This window comes from Pezoporus wallicus, unplaced genomic scaffold, assembly GCF_028554395.1.
Source record: "Pezoporus wallicus isolate ANWC-B61680 ecotype Strahan unplaced genomic scaffold, APGP_CSIRO_Pwel_v1 contig_6488, whole genome shotgun sequence".
In the NCBI taxonomy this organism is placed as follows: domain Eukaryota; kingdom Metazoa; phylum Chordata; class Aves; order Psittaciformes; family Psittacidae; genus Pezoporus; species Pezoporus wallicus.
The window spans coordinates 105,864-124,622 of NW_026641738.1; the positions used below are offsets into that span (position 1 = coordinate 105,864).

Consider the following 18,759-nt stretch of genomic DNA (forward strand, 5'->3'; position numbering starts at 1 on the left):
ATAATATGGTGTAATTGGCCATTACTGCTTAAACCCCCCAATATTATGAGCTGCTCTAACATATTTTTATGTTTGACTCATGGCCAGCTTCTGCCATGCATACTCATTGGTTAGCACTTCAGGGATGCACTAACACCTTGCTGATTAGTGACCAGATGGTTTAGCCTTCAAGGAATTCTGTGTCTGTGTACACCTCATTTACTTTCAGAGGTCAGCAGACTGCAGGGGTGTGCCCCCAGTTTATGAGAAAAAGACTGAAATGACAAACTTGCTTGTACTAAGCCACAGTCTCCACGATAAAGAAATGCAGAAATGTAATAAAGGGTAAATGTAAACATTATAAGGGAATAAGGCACAACCTGGCTTATTGCATTTATTCACAGGAACTTCTACAGGGTTTTTATTCTGTATGGGGCTTGCACTGAGGGTTACAAAGCCCAAGGTGAGGCATTCTCTAACTAGCATGGAAATGTGAGGCAGCACTGCAGTTTTCTGCCTGGGTACTCATAGCAGCAGGCATACCCACAGAATTATCTGTTTTTTCCCTGCTGTGTATTTTCCCTGAGCCAGGGTTCGAGGAAAGTAACCAGACAGACTTGCACAGGCTGTGAGGGAAAAGGAGAAGCAGAAGGGCTAGCAGGTCAAGGGACTGAAAATGGGAAGAGGGAATATTATCTCAGCCTGTAAGCAGGACTCACACAAGCTGAACATCTGCTCTGTTCACAGTGAGTGCGATTATCTAACATCATTATAGCAGCCTAGGCTGTACAGTTTAGGCTGCTAATTGCATGTTGTAGATGATGATCACAAAACTATTTCCATACAGCTCCTATAGCCCACAGTTATATACTTACAGACATTATAGAATGTACTGTAGTTCAGGCTGCCATTCATTTTCCATTATAGCATATAGCATTCTGCCACTCATACTATTTCCAAGCTGTTCCTTTCTGGGCCAGAAGTCTCCATTTCGAACATCAGACCCAGGATTAATTGTTTAGGAATGCTTCAGTCACAAACTCCAAGAACAAAATCAGTTTAAAGTGACTCAGGCTGCTGGTTTTAAATAAATTCTTTCAACTGTTTTAATAAGAACAAGCATTTTCAGGTTTCATGCAAAGGTGACATTTAGCTGGTCTCTGAATGGAAGAAAATATCACTGTGAAAATGTGTGTCTTTGCCCTATGGAAACTGATTTCTCACAGAACACCCAGTACCAGTGGGCAGTGCTGAGTTCAAAAGGTTTAACTTGATAGTGGGAAGTACCTTTTGTGTGAGCCTAGTACTCACACAACATGCTGAGAAAGTGGAAGACTTTAGTATGAGGCCTTTGCCAGCGTGAAGAGATTTAGAAAAAAGAAGTATCAGGCTAACGTACAGGGTCAAAAAGGACAAATATTCTCAATCCTGCCCTATCTCTGCTACTGAAACCTGGCTCCCAAAGTAGCTTCTCTGCATGTTGCCCTGCATACCACATAAAAGACATGAATTTATCCAGCTTGCATACTGAATTTTTTAAATGCATAGTCCTTTAACGTACTTAAAACATAATTATACCTACAATGACAATTTCTCATGGCTAATATGGGCTGTCCAGTTGTGCAACTCTAAGTGATCCTCTTGGGCTTTGTAGCTCCAACACACATACCAGCGGAATTGAAACAACATTTTAAATTTCACTACCTCTAATGCAATAGCCAGGAATTTAACAGGTTTATTTATTACATGAAATGGTACTTGGTGTGGCCCAACACACCTGGTTATGTTTCTGCAAGAGTATCCCTTTGACAGCTTTCCAGAGCAGAGGGTGCAGGCTCAGGTCCTGTAGCACTGCTCCCATTCCCAAAACATGACACCCCATTTCCTGCCCTGGCTTGGTTGGCAGCAGCATCTGCTCCCAGCAGAAGCCCTCGAAAACTTTCCTTCCGTCCTTCCTTCCTCAGCCATCACCTTCACCAGGTACAGCAGTCTCCAGCATGGTAGCGGCTAATGCACCCAGGGGCTGAATGCCAGGCTGGCTGGAGGCACCCAGGCTCGGTGATTAACAGCAGCCACCTTTCTTTGCTGGTGAATGAAGAAAGAGGGAAATGGAAGGGATAAGAGACACCAACCCACAAACTGCTATGGGGGATGAAGGAGGCACAACTCCCTGCACATTCACACAACACCGTCCCTCACACTGTCTCTTGCTGATAAACCCAGGCGGCAATAGTGACGGTGGGCAGGCAGGACTGGTCCCGTCCGGGCGCCTTACATAAGGGCCGAAGAGGGGCGAGCACCTCTGTGGCGGCACCGACACCACATCCTGGTACCGCCACCATGTCCCGGTACCGCAACGCCCTGTGGTTCGTGACGGGGGTGCGGGAGTGCACGAGGTACAGACGGCGGCTCCCCCGGGCTCAGGTGTTTCTGTGCGTCTGTCCGCGGGCTTTTAACCGCTTCCAGGTGGCTTGGTGTTTTAAGTGCTCTTAATCAAAGCATGCCGAGCCCTACCAGAGTGGAGTGATCTCGACGCTTTACCTGTGGGAGCCCACAGCCCTCATGAGCGTCAACCTTTGGGCTGTGGCTTGCGGCAGACAAACACCTTCAGTTGTTACTGCATTGCTCCTTAGTGTCCCTGGCACTATACGCGATCTGTCCCATGGGTATGGAGGGTAATAAGGAGAGGGGAGGTGTTTCACATATGCTGAAGTGTAAGGGGAGGTGCTTTTCAATTCTTCTCTGGGTTTCTTTGGAAGTACTCTTGTTTCTCACAGGTAACTCTGATATATTCAGGACCAGCTATGAGTCTGCTTCCAAGCACTTCCGTCCAGCTGATGTGGAGGCGATCTGGCTGGAAGGTCCTTTCTGGTGCAAAGAGTGGCACTGGTAGGGCCACAGTCAAAGAGACAGCGAGGGGAGGTGAGCCAGGCTGTAATGAGGGGCCTGAGGGGCCATAATGGAGAAGGTGGAAGGAAGTAGGTTTGGTTTTTCAGTGAAAACGCAAAGACACAGTTCCCTGGGATGAGGGGTCAGGTGTGTTATTTTACAGGGCTGTTAGCATGGGTTAGAGGTTTAAGCATAAACAGTGCAATGAAAACTAGAATAATGAAACCAAGTTAGTGGAAAGGATCTACAAAAAGTGTTTCTCAAGTGCGTGTTCACTGAAAATGTGTTATGGTGGCATCTAAGGATGCTGGCGATGGATCAAGCCCACTTAGGACTGGTTTGGTACAAGCAGCAGCTTGGATGAATTTGGACTGTTTTGAAGAATTTACAAATGTATCTTATGATGAAAGAAAACAATTGGCTGTGCTAAGATGAGCTTGGAGAGTTTGAAAGAAACAACATAGTTGTGCTCGATCGTGATGATAATCTGCAGTTTGTGCACTTTAACTGATTATATGCAACCATTTTTTGTTGCTTACTGTAACCAAGGAGATGGTATGAACTGGAGCTAGCTACTGTTGAAGGATAAAACTAATCTCTTTCAGAGTTGACAAAATAATTCCTGTTGTGAAAGAGTGATAGGAGTTTTGGCATGTAGAATAAAAAGGAGGAGCTTGTGGTTTTTTGCTCTCTTTGCATGCTTAGGCTTCATAACTATATTATGAAGGAAAGTGGTGACTCAGTTAAATGAAACTAATTCAAAATTATTAGCACCAAAGAGCCTTTGGGCTGAAGATCCCCGTCAGTGTCAGGATGTGATTGATTTTCAGGTTCCCAATACTGTTATTACATGTAATAGACTTACGTAATTATTGCTTTGTCTGGTGACAGGATGTGCCTGCCATGTTTTGCAAGCTGTCAGGTTGACTGGATCTGCATAGGTTGTGGTCACCATGTCTCATGGCAGGAGCTCAAAGAACATCTATGGGCACAGATTGGTTGTCTGATACCTTTTGTGGGTGTTGCTGTACATATGAAGCTAAAATGACTTAACAATATGTTCCTGATCCTGTCCTTGAACATGTGGCTCTGAAACTCAGCCTCAGTTTTTGGGTCTCTATCTTCTCATTGAATCTCTTCAAGTACATCATGACAAGAATACAAGGAATTCTGATTCAGCAGCAGAATGACCAAGCTATGCTGGCTTTACCTTCAAGCACTGTAAATCTCTGTAATATGTCATCTCATCTCTGTAAATAATGACGTCTTGATGACAATTTTTTTAGTTCAGCTTTTCTCTGAATTGGTGTCTCATGGTATTGCAGATTTGGGCTCTCTTGTTTGTCTGTGAACTGCACTTCCAGTTTGATGCAGTCTTCTCCCAACCACTCTGACAATTCCCGTGTATTAAGTTCAAATAATTTCAATCTTTACCATGGAAAATAAATTTAAATCAATTTCTTAGCCTGTAGGTCACACCAAAACTGTCTTCTCTCTTCTCTCCTTAGCAGCAAGAAAAGACTCAAAGCTCAAATACTCAAAGCTCTTAAAACCCACCTCTTCTCACAGAATGTTTTCTGCTGTAGGCTATACATAACAGACTATCATAGCAGCCTTCCAGTACCTGAAGGGGGCTTATAAGGATGCTGGGGAGGGTCTCTTCATTAAGGACTGTAGTGATAGGACAAGGGGCAGCGGGTTTAAACTTGAACAGGGGAATTTTAGGTTAGGTATAAGGAGGAAGTTCTTTACTGTGAGGGTGGTGAGGCACTGGAATGGGTTGCCCAAAGAAGTGGTAAATGCTCCATCCCTGACGGTGTTCAAGGTCAGGTTGGACAGAGCCTTGGGTGACATGGTCTAGGGTAGATGTCCCTGCCCATGGCAGGGGGATTGGAACTAGATGATCTTAAGGTCCTTTCCAACCCTAACTATTCTATGATTCTATGAGAATGTTTCTGATCAGCTTGAAGGCCAGATTCCAGGTGTTTGATTTGTACCTGCATGCATAACTTGTGCTGTGCCCTGTTATTTGGGAGGTATTTCTAAAACACCTGTAAACACACATCCTGAACTGCTGTAAGGTCTGTAATTAAAGCCCTCCTTTGCAATGAAGCTTGCAGTCACTGTGAGAACATTCAAAGAAGTGAGCATTGGACACTGCACCTTCTGGTTACCTGTCTTTTCTCTCACTCATGAAATCTGTTTTCCCTTGGATAAAGACTGTCTTTCATTTTGATCTGTATATATTCAGTGCTTGTCTATGCATGGTCCCTTCCATGTATGGTGCATGTGTAACACAAACATTTGTTAGGGTTATCTGTATGGTTATCCCAGATCTGGGAGTTTCCCACCACTGCCTGCAGTTGTGCACTTAAGTAACCCAGCCAACTCTGTCAGTGCAGGGGAGAACTGGAGAGTTTCAGAAGAACCTTGAGGTTTGTTGCTTGTATCAGCAGCATGCCCAGTTGTGGTGGGTTAATCATGGCAAGGTGCTCACAAAAGCCACTCTATCATTGCCCTCTTCCACTGACAGGGGATTAGAAAATACAATGAAAGGGTCATGGGCTGAAATAAGGACAGGGAGAGATCACTCAGCAATTACCGTCATCAGCAAAACAGACTTGACTTGGGGAAATGGGTTTAATTTATTACCAATCAAACCGGAGTAGGATAATGAGAAATAAACCCAAATATTAAAAGCACACCCACCCAGACCCACCCCCATTCCCAGTTTTAACTCTGTTTCTGAACTCTACCTCTTCCCCCAGCGGCACAGGGGGATGGGGAATGGTGGTTGTGGTCAGTTCATCATACGTTGTCTCTGCTGCTTCTTTCTTCCTCACATCCTTCCACGCTCCAGTCCCTCCCACAGGATACAGTCCTCCACAAACTCCAACATGAGTCCTTCCCACAGGCTACAGTTCTTCATAAACTGCTCCAGGGTGGGTCCCCAGCAGGGCCACAAGTCCTGCAGCAAACCTGCTCCAATGCGGGTTCCTCTCTCCATGGGACCACAGGTCCTGCCAAAGAAAAAGTATTCCCCACCCGAAAATCAAAATATCATCATAACATTGGACAGAAGTGGGCAACATACACAGGCAATCCACCACTCGTTCCTTCACCACAATTACAACAGAAATTCCTCAGATGATCTTAAGCTCCTTTTCAACCCTAACTATTCTATGATTCTATATTTTGCCTGTTATCTCTCCCAATCACTATCCCAACCTGAAAATCCTCAAGCTCCACACTGGGCACCAAAAAGTACTGTGGTGGGTTGACCTTGGCTGGACATCTGGTGCCCACCGAGTAGCTCTATCACTCCCCTCCCCAACACTACAAGGTGGGGAGAAAATAAAAGCACAGCCCTGTTGAGGGCTGCTATGGGGAGAAATAATTCCATCTCAGCAGAAAGCAGAAATCTCACAGCTTTCCTATTATATCCACTCCTGGTGTCCTAAACTGTCCATGTGAAGTCTCTGGACAGACCTCATTGGTCTTTTTGATGTGTCTTCTCTTCCTGATGGTACAGCTGGAACAGTGCTTTTTAGGGGGAGTTTGTTCCCGAGAGCGGCCCAAGGCTGGTGGACCCGGGACTGCTATGGGTTGCTATGGCCCTAACCAGCTCCCTGCTTCCAGTTCATCAGCAGGAGACATGGGAGCCCTGAGAAATCCGCAGACCTAAGCTTCAGCAGCATTGATGAAAAGCCACTGCTCACCTCTTGGCAGCAGAGGAATGGGACTGTTAGCTGTGCAGAGCTCAGGAATGTTCTGCTGCTGGGAAGCTCCCATGGCATTGCAGTGATCACCTGACCAGTACTGCTACTGCTGCTAGCAGGCTGTACGCTTCCCGCAATCTGGAATTCAATCATGAAAGGCTTTTTGGTTTATTTGGTTTGTGTCAAAAACTAACCCCAAGCAAGGGCTGCAAATTGCACATCGCTGCCTGGCCCTCCCTCTTTGCTGATGAGAGCAGTTGGTAATGAATGATGAGCTGTGTTTCTGGAATCCACCAGGTGGCACGGTTCAGCTGGTTTGCAGAAGTAAGGGATGAGCTGAGGTCTTTCGAGGAGAAATAGTGATGGAAACGATCAACTAGGTGAGCTGTTTGTCAGTCTGTTGTTTGCTCTTAGAAAGATTATTAATATTAAAGACTTCTGAGGCCTTGAGGTGTTCTGTTTCATCATTTTGCTGTTTTGTTTATAATGGTATTTTCTTATGGACATGGAAATATCTAGTAGTTTAACATCTGTGTGGTTTGAAGTGATTTAATTTCACTGGATGATGTTTTCTGTCATTAATAACATCACCATCAGCATGCTGTTTTATTTAATTTTTGCTGTCAATAGATGTCTTACTATTCCTAGCTGTGTGGCTGAGGCTTTCTAAAGTTAATGCATTGCAACACTCTTACAATGTTTATGAGTCCACAGCATTGGAGTTGAAGGTTTTATGTGCCTGAATAACATGCTCTTGATTTGCTAAGGTTGGCTGCTCTGTGAAGTCCTGTGTGTGATCCTAGTTCCATGTTCCACGTACTTTTCCATCTCCTTTTCTTATATATCACTTCCTTACCTCCTCCCTTCTTTTAGATATTTTTGCTTTCATGTATATCACTGTACATTATACCCCTATACCTGTCATTGCTGCTTTTGCTAATTATTCAGGAGGGTGTGCTTATGGAGAAGTGCAGTTGCTGTCTTTCTATCTTGATGCACTGGTTTTGGTTGGGACAGAATTAATTTTCTTCATAACAGCTCCTATGGTGCTGTGGTTTGGACTTGTGACCAAAGCAATGCTGAGAACCCGTGTGTCCTGGGTTCAGCAGTAGCAGTCATTTTTCTCGTTCTTAGTAGCTGGTGCAGCGCTGTGATTTTGACTTTTCAGCCTGGGAACAACGCTGATAACACCAAGGTTTTTAGTTGTTGCTCAGTAATGTTTAATCTGACCAAGGACTTTCTCAGTCTCATGCTCTGCCAGAGAGGAGGGGAAGCTGGGAGGAAGCAGCTGGGAGGACAGCTGACCCAAACTAGCCAAAGAGGTATTCCATACCACAGCACGTCATGCCCAGTATAGCAACTGGGGGCAGTTACCTGGAAGGGCTAGATCACTGCTCGGGTCGGGCTGGGTATCGGTCGGCAGGTATTCTCTTCCCTTGTTATTTCCCTTATTATTACTGGTGGTAGCAGTAGTGGTTTGTGTTATACCTTAGTTACTGGGCTGTTCTTATCTCAGCCCGTGGGAGTTACATTCCTTTGATTCTCCTCCCCATCCCTCTGGGAGCAGGGGGAGGAAAGGGTGGGGAGTGAGAGAGCAGGCTGCATGGCTGAGTTGCCCACTGAGCTTAAACCACAACACCATGGTTTAGTTATTTTTGAACAGTGGCTGCACAGCATCAAGAACTTTTCTGTTCCTCACCCCACCCGACCAGCGAGTGGATTAGGGATGGACAAGAAGCTGGGAGGGGACATAGACAGGACAGCTGACCCCAACTGACCAAAGGGCTATCCCAGACCATATGTGCTTAGCAATAGCAGCTGAGGGAAGAAGGAGGAAGGGGGAGCAGTGTTTGGCTTTCCAAATCACTGTTGCATATGATGAAGCTCAGCTTTCCTGGGGATTGCAGAACACCTGCCTGACAATGAAAATTAGTAATTGAATTCCTCATTTTGCATTGTTTGCACACACGCCTCTGCTTCACTTATTAAACTGTCTTTATCTCAACCCACAAGTTTTGTCTTTTTTACCCTTCTGATTCTCTCCACAGTCTCACTGGAAGGGGAGAGAATGAGTGGTTGTATGGGGCTTAACTGCCTACTAAGGTTAACCCACAACAATTGCATGGAGAGCTGTCATCATTTTAAGTAGTGACTTGGCTCTTGAACACAGTATTTTGATTCCAGTAATAGTATTTTGAGTGCATCAAAAATTCTGAAGACTTTTTATGGTTAGAGATACCATATTGACTAAATTTCTGCTCATTGGTTTCAGCTCCCTAGTGTGACACAACCAGCATTACACTTCAGTTCTGTAATGAAGGTGAATTAGATCAGTCCTTAAGTAGAAATAAATACTCTCCAGCTGTCTATAACTATGTAATCCCATGGCTACAGTAAGACTGGTGATTATCTGTGTTACCTCTTTTTCTAGCTGCAGTCGGACAGCCTGGGAAAAGGGGTGAGTGTCCTGGGTTCAGCAGTAGCAGTCATGTTTTTCCTTTGTGTTAACTGGTGCAGTGCTGTGTTTTGACTTCTAGCTTGAGAACAGTGTTGGTGAAGCCGATGTTTTCGGTTGTTGCTAAGTGATGTTTACCCTGACCAAGGACTCTGTGAGGCTCATGCTCTGCCAGGGAGGAGGGGAAGCTGTGAGGAAGCAGAGACGGGGCGCCTGACCCAGGCTAGCCGGGGAGGTATTCCATACCACAGCACGTCATGCCCGGGGTGAGGGGTAACTGGGGTTACCCGGAAGGACAGGGGCTTCCAGGTGGAACTCGCTTTCTTGGCCGGTGGTATCGTATTCTCTTCCCTTGTTATTTTCCCTTATCATTGTTTTAGCTGATAGTAGCGGCGGTGGTGATTTGTTGCTGGACTGTTCTTGCACTCTCTCGATCCTCCTCCCCGTTCCTCCGGGAGCGGGGAAGGGGAGAGCCCTGGTGCGGGGGGGGGGGGGACGGACACGGACTTCGATTGTTGTCAGCTCGGCACCACTCACTGGGAGTGAGTGAACAAGTTACCTGACTGGGTTTAAACCACGACAGTTCTTTTTGGCGCCCAACGTGGGGCACGAAGGGTTGAGATAACGACAGATCTGACTGGATTGATAGTCACTCGTCACAATGCTGATTTATTGGCTCTCAAGGTTGTTCCTCTTGATCTCACAGTTTCAGTATATCATATCTTACGTCCATCCGGTATTTGCTGTATTAGTGTTTTTCAAGTGTGGGGCTTGGGCTAAGGTTTTTATCCCATTGTACTTTATGGTAATGACTTGTAATACAATAGAATCATTGATCATGAAACTGATCTGGCTTATGTTCCCAGTGTGGTCACCACCTTTATACTTTGGGAGGTATATGATGGAGGTGCTTAGCAATTACACATCTTTTTTCTCCTCCTCAGGTGCTCAACCTGTGAATGAGACATCCTTTTACCCTCCCAGTCGTCCCCCCAGACCATTTACATTTGAGAGTTTTGAATTTTTTGAATGGCCTTTTAATGCTGTTGAGATTTGTTTGCTGATGGTGATGGGAATCACCATGCTAACACACATACAGAGTGTGTTTTGCCCACTACTGATTTCAAGAGTTAAGCAGATTCAGGTTTGGGTCTTGTCTGGGGTCAAACGACGATGCAGGAGGACCGAGAGATTTTCCCTGAGGCTGGACAGCCATGAGTGGCAGGGTGTGTGGGATAGTATGGGCAAGTATCTAGGTCAGTGGGCCCCTCCAGTACTTTGGAATTTCACTACCGAACAACTGCAAAATCCAGAAGAATTAGTAAAACACTTAAATGAGGTGTGTGGTCATTCTGGCCATACCAGAGATGGACAAATCACGGCAACGTGCTGGGGCTTGGCCTATGCTTACAGGGCCTTGTTCAACACTATCCAGCACCTTCAAAAGGAAAAGAATGTCGGCGGATCTGAGGGCAAAGCGACAGTCGCTACTCAAACTTTGGCTGCAATGAACAGCACAGCTATCCTAGCGGCAAGTACAGCAGCTGCTCAAACTTCAACTGCAACAGACAGCGCGGTTACCCCAGCTCCAAGCACAGCAGCTGCACCAACCCCAGCGACAAGCACAGTCGCTACTCAAACTTTGGCTGCAATGAACTGCGCAGCTACCCCAGTGGCAAGTACAGCAGCTGCTCAAACTTCAACTGCAACAGACAGCGCGGTTACCCCAGCTCCAAGCACAGTAGCTACACCACCCCCAGCAACAAGTACAGTCGCTACTCAAACCACAGTGATAATCACTGCAGCCAAACCAGAGGACCAATTCGTACCAATATCAGTTGCCCCTGTACGGAAGAGAACAAGCAAAAAGGAGGCAAAAAGGGTGAAGCGAGATGAAGAACCAATGAATTCACCACCCGGTCCAGAATCTGATCAGGAGTCATCATCACATGATGAAGAAGAAGAAGAAGAGGTAACTTCTCGACCTCGGACCTCAACCGAGCTGCGGAATATGCAAAAAGATTTTACCCGTCAACCAGGGCAGCACATCATCACCTGGTTACTCCGATGCTGGGACAATGGGGCCGATGGTCACGAACTAGAAGGTACAGAAGCCAAGCAGCTGGGATCACTTGCTAGAGAAGGGGGAATTGACAAAGCAATCGCAAGAGAGAAAAAGTCCCTCAGCCTTTGGAGGAGGCTCTTGGCAGCTGTGAAAGAAAGGTTTCCATACAAGGACGATGTTACGAGTCATTCGGCCAAGTGGACTACTATAGACAAAGGCATCCAGTCTCTGAGGGAATCGGCCATCGTAGAGATGATCTATCACATCAAGCCGAATAACGGGGATACACCTATAGATCCAGATGAAGTTGAATGTACACGACCCATGTGGCGAAAACTTACACGGAATGCACCGTCATCATATGCCCATTCATTGGCAACAGTGACCTGGAATGACATAGTACCACTAACAGTGGATGAAATGGTTCATAAACTCCGAGAGTTCGAAGACAACCTCACCCCTTCCATCATCTCAGCTGTGGAAAAACTGTCCCAGGACCTCAAACAATTGAGGGACGATCTATCTGATTTATCCAGCTCCTCACGTGTACCAACACACGTCTCAGCTATTAACAAAAGGCGTCCTATTGTTCAAGAGAGGAGATACAGGAGGTATACACCACGGGGTACCCTATGGTTTTACCTGCTGGATCACGGAGAAGACATGACAAAGTGCGATGGAAAACCTTCTTCAGCTTTGGAGGAACGGGTGAGTGAACTGAAGAGGGGAGCAAGGGCCAAGACTGATTGTCCCATGAGAGCTACGGCTTCAGTCTCTGGTGAGCAGTTTCCCAGATGGAGTGGAAGAGCTGATTTTACTCCAGCTCCTGTGATAATGAAGAATAATCCCTTTCAACACGACTTAAGTGTCCAATGCTGTGACGACCATTAGAGGGGCCCTGCCTCCAGCCAGGTGGAGGTAGGGGACAATCGGATTTACTGGACTGTGTGGATCAGATGGCCTGGCACATCAGTCCCACAGAAGTATAAGGCTCTAGTAGATACCGGTGCACAGTGTACCCTGATGCCATCAAGCTGTCAAGGGGTGGAACCCATCTGTATTTCTGGAGTAACAGGAGGATCCCAAGAGTTGACTGTGCTGGAGGCTGAAATCAGCCTGACTGGAAGGGAATGGCAAAAGCACCCTATTGTGACTGGTCGAGAGGCTCCATGCATTCTCGGCATAGACTACCTCAAGAGAGGGTACTTCAAAGACCCAAGAGGGTACCGGTGGGCTTTTGGTATTGCTGCTTTGGAGACTGAGGAAATTGAGCAGCTGTCCACCTTGCCTGGTCTCTCAGAAGATCCCTCTGCTGTGGGGTTGCTGAAAGTTGAAGAACAACAAGTGCCAATCGCGACCACAACAGTGCACCGGCGGCAATATCACACCAACCGAGACTCCCTGATTCCCATCCATCAGCTGATCCGTAGACTGGAGAGTCAGGGGGTGATCAGCAGGACCCGCTCACCCTTCAATAGCCCCATATGGCCAGTGCGAAAGTCTAATGGAGAATGGAGACTAACAGTAGACTATCGTGGCCTGAATGAAGTCACACCACCATTGAGTGCTGCCATACCGGACATGCTAGAACTTCAGTATGAACTAGAGTCAAAGGCAGCCAAGTGGTATGCCACGATTGGTATTGCCAATGCATTTTTCTCCATTCGTTTGGCAGCAGAGTGCAGGCCACAGTTTGCTTTTACTTGGAGGGGTGTCCAGTTCACTTGGAACCGACTGCCCCAGGGGTGGAAACACAGCCCTACCATTTGCCATGGACTGATCCAGACTGCACTGGAACAGGGGCAAGCTCCAGAACACCTGCGATACATTGATGACATTATTGTGTGGGGCGATACAGCGGAAGAAGTCTTTGAGAAAGGGAGGAAAATAATCCAAATCCTGCTGAAAGCCGGTTTTGCCATAAAACGGAGTAAGGTCAAGGGACCTGCACAGGAGATTCAATTTTTGGGAATAAAATGGCAAGATGGACGTAGACAGATCCCCACAGATGTGATCAACAAGATAACAGCAATGTCTCCACCAACTAATAAGAAAGAAATGCAAGCTTTCTTGGGTGCAGTGGGGTTCTGGAGAATGCACATCCCAAATTACAGTTCAATTGTAAGCCCTCTCTATCATGTGACCCGGAAGAAGAATGATTTTAAATGGGGCCCTGAGCAGCAACAAGCCTTTGAGCAAATTAAACGCGAGATAGTTCATGCAGTAGCCCTTGGACCAGTCCGGACCGGACCAGATGTAAAAAATGTACTGTACACTGCAGCTGGGGAGAACGGTCCTACCTGGAGCCTCTGGCAGAAAGCTCCAGGGGAGACTCGAGGTTGACCCCTCGGCTTTTGGAGTCGGGGATATAAAGGATCTGAGGCCAGCTATACCCCAACTGAGAAAGAGATACTGGCAGCCTATGAAGGGGTTCGAGCTGCTTCGGAAGTGATTGGCACTGAAGCACAGCTCCTCCTGGCACCCTGGCTGCCCGTGCTGGGCTGGATGTTCAAAGGCAGGGTCTCCTCTACACATCATGCAACTGATGCTACATAGAGTAAGTGGGCTGCACTAATTACACAACGAACTCGAATAGGAAATCCCAGTCATCCAGGCATTCTAGAAGTCATCATGGACTGGCCAGAGGGCAAAGATTTCGGAATGTCACCAAAGGAGGAGGTGGTGCGCGCTGAAGAGGCCCCACCATATAATAAACTGTCAGAAAGTGAAAAGCAGTATGCCTTGTTTACTGATGGCTCTTGCCGTATTGTGGGAAAGCATCGGAGATGGAAGGCAGCTGTATGGAGTCCTGGACGAAAAGTTGCAGAAACTGCTGAAGGAGAGGGTGAACCGAGTCAGTTTGCCAAGGTGAAAGCCATCCAGCTGGCCCTGGACATTGCTGAACGAGAAAAGTGGCCAGTACTTTATCTCTATACTGACTCATGGATGGTGGCAAATGCCCTGTGGGGGTGGTTGAAGCAATGGAAGCAGAGCAACTGGCAACGCAGAGGTAAACCCATCTGGGCTGCTGCACTGTGGAAAGATATTGCTGCCAGGGTGCAGAACCTGGTGGTGAAGGTACGTCATGTAGATGCCCATGTACCCAAGAGTCGGGCCACTGAGGAACACCAGAACAACCAACAAGTGGATAAAGCGGCTAAGATTGAAGTGGCTCAGATGGACTTAGATTGGCAACATAAAGGTGAATTATTTTTGGCCCGGTGGGCCCATGACACTTCAGGCCATCAGGGCAGAGATGCAACATACAGATGGGCCCGTGACCGAGGGGTGGACTTAACAATGGACACTATTGCCCAGGTTATTCATGAGTGTGAAACATGTGCTGCAATTAAACAAGCCAAGCGGTTAAAGCCTCTTTGGTATGGAGGACGATGGTTGAAGCATAAATATGGGGAGGCCTGGCAGATTGACTATATCACACTGCCACCAACCCACCAAGGCAAGCGCCATGTGCTTACCATGGTGGAAGCAACCACCGGGTGGCTGGAAACATACGCTGTGCCCCATGCCACTGCCCGGAACACCATCCTGGGCCTTGAGAAACAGATTTTGTGGCGACACGGCACCCCAGAGAGAATTGAGTCAGACAATGGGACTCATTTCCGAAATAACCTTATAGATATTTGGGCCAAAGAGCATGGCATTGAGTGGGTATATCACATCCCCTACCATGCACCAGCCTCTGGGAAAATCGAACGGTACAATGGGCTGTTAAAAACTACACTGAGAGCAATGGGTGGGGGAACTTTCAAGCATTGGGATACACACTTACCAAAGGCCACCTGGTTGGTCAACACCAGAGGATCTGCCAACAGGGCCGGCCCAGCCCAGTCAGAACTTTTACATATTGTAGAGGGGGACAAAGTTCCCGTGGTGCATATGAAGAATTTGCTGGGGAAAACAGTCTGGGTTATTCCTGCTTCAGGTAAAGGCAAACCCACTCGTGGGATTGCTTTTGCTCAGGGACCTGGATATACTTGGTGGGTAATGCGGGAAGATGGGGAAGTCCGATGTATACCTCAAGGGGTTTTGATTTTAGGGGAAAACAGCCAGTGAACTCAATTGTATGCTGTTGCCTGCTGTGTAATGCTTTTATAGCCCATCAACTAGATGTCTCCAGGTCACCAGCGACTGGCCCTGACTTCCCTCCAGCCATCATCCCAACAGAGAATGAACTTTGAACATCATGGACCGAATGGACTCGGCAGCGTTATAGGGATTGGTCCATGCACTAAGAAAATGATTTTTTCCTCTTGGTCTGTATGTATATGGATGTATATATGTGGGAGAGCGATGGTGTATTGAAAATGTGGGATCTGAGCACAACGTGAATGGTATGGAATAAGGGGTGGATAATGTCCTGGGTTCAGCAGTAGCAGTCATGTTTTTTCCTTTGTGTTAACTGGTGCAGTGCTGTGTTTTGACTTCTAGCTTGAGAACAGTGTTGGTGAAGCCGATGTTTTCGGTTGTTGCTAAGTGATGTTTACCCTGACCAAGGACTCTGTGAGGCTCATGCTCTGCCAGGGAGGAGGGGAAGCTGTGAGGAAGCAGAGACGGGGCGCCTGACCCGGGCTAGCCAGGGAGGTATTCCATACCACAGCACGTCATGCCCGGGGTGAGGGGTAACTGGGGTTACCCGGAAGGACAGGGGCTTCCGGGTGGAACACGCTTTCTTGGCTGGTGGTATCGTATTTTCTTCCCTTGTTATTTTCCCTTATCATTGTTTTAGCTGATAGTAGCGGTGGTGATTTGTTGCTGGACTGTTCTTGTCTCAACCCGTAGGAGTTGCACTCTCTCGATCCTCCTCCCCGTTCCTCCGGAAGCGGGGAAGGGGAGAGCCCGGGGGGGGGGGGGGGGGGGGGGGGGGGGGGGGAGAGGCGGACACGGATCTCAATTGTTGTCAGCTCGGCACCACTCACTGGGAGTGAGTGAACAAGTTACCTGACTGTACCTGACTGGGTTTAAACCACGACAGTGAGTCTGACCTCTGAAGGCTCCTTCATGTTCTGTTTTCTGTCATTTGGTGAAACAAAATTTGATGCCAATAATTTTCTTCCCTAAAAGCAGCACAATTACCACATTTCCACTTTTCATCAGGATGCAAACCTCTAGTTTCTCTAGTCATGAAAGAGTATGAGGGCACTGCAGAACTTGTTCACGACCCTGAAGACAGAGCATTTTTATAGGAAGCATTCAGTTAGACAAGCTGTACAAGGAGTCCACAAGAGCATCCTTCTTTATAAGTGCTTATTCAGAAGCCATACAGGGTGACAACAAAATGCTTTATCTGCAGCTTGACAAGCTGTATCCAGACTTAACTTGCTCTCCCTGATCATCTGAACAGTGATCCTGTTGTAGTATACACCAAAGATTTTTTCCGTCTTCCACAGAAAGACATGTTGAAGTTCAGTGCTGTATTGGAGTTATTTGGCATGCACCGGGAACTAGAAAGTTCTCCTAATACGTTAAAGTAGATGTAGTCATTAAGATTAGGTCTCATTTTGAAAAAAGCTTTGCTACCATGACTTTCATAGCGGGCAGGCCTGTGTGTCCTTTTTCTGAACCAATGTGACGGTCTTAGGCGGATAAGTGCTGATTTACATCCTTTTCACTCTCTGAAATCACATGTAATATTGAACATTTGCCCAGAAAACTTCAGCTTTTCTGTACCAGTAGATAATGGTGGTTACTTTAAAACTAGAAAGCTCTTGGAGAGGTCTCAAATTAGAAAGAGCAGAGCAGCTTTTGGACAGAAATGAACATTAAAAGGAGAAAATTCTCGCCTAACTCAAATAAGGAGCTGAAATCCAGTGGCTTGAGAAAAAAAATCATGTGGTTTTTCTCTTCAGGCAAGCAGAATTATATGCATGGAATAATGCCTTACAATTTTCTCAGCTTCTTCTCTTACCTCATTTGCTTGTATAATGAGTATTTAAAGAAGCAACTTGGAAAGACAGGAGGTCCTTTAATGATTATTTGTTGTTTTGCATGGGAACACATCCTCTGCATAATTATTTTAAAACTGCCTTATCCTGGGATACGTCATAGGACTATCTGTGGAGAGTCTTTGAGGCTAAGTGCTATCTAAGAGAAGAGTAGGAGTTGACATGCCTTTTGTATGCTGATAAATACCACTGTGCTGCTACTGGGTAGAATACAAATCTGTAAAAAGCAAGAGAATTGCCTTAACAAACAGTAAAAGGTTTTTGATGTTTAGAGAGAGGAAATATTTCTAGCTTTAGTGGTTTAGAAAATTATAACTTTGCTCTGTGTCAAGCTTTTCAATTTCTTTTTTTTATTCTATTGCACCCACATTCCTTTCCAAAGTAGTTAAAATCACTGCAAAGCTGTTGTGGCATGGAGTGGCTAACAAGGACTTAGCAGTTAATGCACCATGAAAGGGTGTGCAGAAGGCACCCAACACTCTGAGGCAGCTGGAGTGGGCACCTGAAAGTGTGCTTTTCCTGCCATGGTTGGAGCAACTGCCCTGGCAATGTGGAATCCTGGCCCAAGCTCCAGAGGAATTATGTGGTAGATGCTGGGCAGCAGGGAGTGACTGGTGCTTCTTCCTGAGCCTGGGGCAGAACATGGTGATGGCCTCATCTGCTGGGTTCTGCTGCCATCAAAGTGTGAGGCTGCCAGGTGAAGTGGCAGCAGGAGATGAGCAGGCTGCATAGCCATAGGGACCAGAAATAGGAGATTGACAGGATCTTTGCAGAGAGTAGAAGAGCACAAACCCCACATTGCACGGAAGAAGGGACAGATAGAAGCTATGCTCATGTAAGTGGAGGATAGAGACTCCCAAGATGAGGAGGAATGGAAGCTTGGGACTGTTGGCAACAGAAGGCAGGTTCATTCTCTGCCTGCAGACGTGCATTTACAAGATAGGTATAGTGCCATGGTAACAGATGAGGAAGAGCAAGTTCTGTCAGGGTAGGTATTGGAGACAGATGAGCTTGAATCACTGGTTGTCAGCACTGGGAGGAAGTGATGGGTGATTATGGCTGGAGGCTCTCTCCCGTGGGGGATGGAGGCATCCATCTACAGTCTTGGCTTGATGTCTTGGGCTGCTTATCTCTTTCTGGGCAGTCAGATCTAGGGTACTGTGGAGAGTCTGATGAGGCTTCTCTGGACCTGAGACTAGGACTTCTTCTTGCCCAGCATGGGCATCCATGTCATTGTGAGGGGTGACCTTAAGCTCATCAAGAGTTCTTAGAGAGAGTGAAGGGCCTGAGAGCCCAAGTAGTGCTCTCCTAAATCGTTCCAGTGAAAGAGAAAGGCTTGGGTAGGAGCACATGCACCCTGCAGGTTAACACCTGAGTATGATGCTGGTGTCACTTTGGCCTTTGTCATTTTGTCTTTGGCCTTTATGATATCTTTGATGTTCTTCTTCCTGAGAAGCAGTGACAAAGTGGAGCCAAAAGTATCTTTGGCAACCAGCTTAAGTTTGCCTTTGAGATGGGCTTTAAACTGGTTTCACTGACAGATGGTGACCAAACCCACAAGAGTAGTGGAATCATGGGGAAAGTGAGTATGTTTCTAGCATTTGACAGCACAATGGAGAAGGCTCTCACAGCTTTCCTGTGAAAGTAACATGACTGAAGCCCATCTCGGGTGCCGTACATGAATAC

The 18,759-nt window shown here is 46.7% G+C and overlaps 1 protein-coding gene across 1 annotated transcript in view; it reads left to right on the plus strand.

The window, feature by feature from the left end:
- The first annotated feature begins 2,319 nt into the window (after positions 1-2,319).
- The window catches only part of DHRS12 (dehydrogenase/reductase 12), a 33,983-nt gene continuing 17,543 nt past the window's right edge, over positions 2,320-18,759 (plus strand). The window contains 5 exon segments of the mRNA XM_057425073.1: positions 2,320-2,375; positions 2,776-2,822; positions 2,825-2,845; positions 2,848-2,901; positions 6,885-6,967. Coding sequence (XP_057281056.1) covers positions 2,320-2,375; positions 2,776-2,822; positions 2,825-2,845; positions 2,848-2,901; positions 6,885-6,967 — 261 coding nt within the window.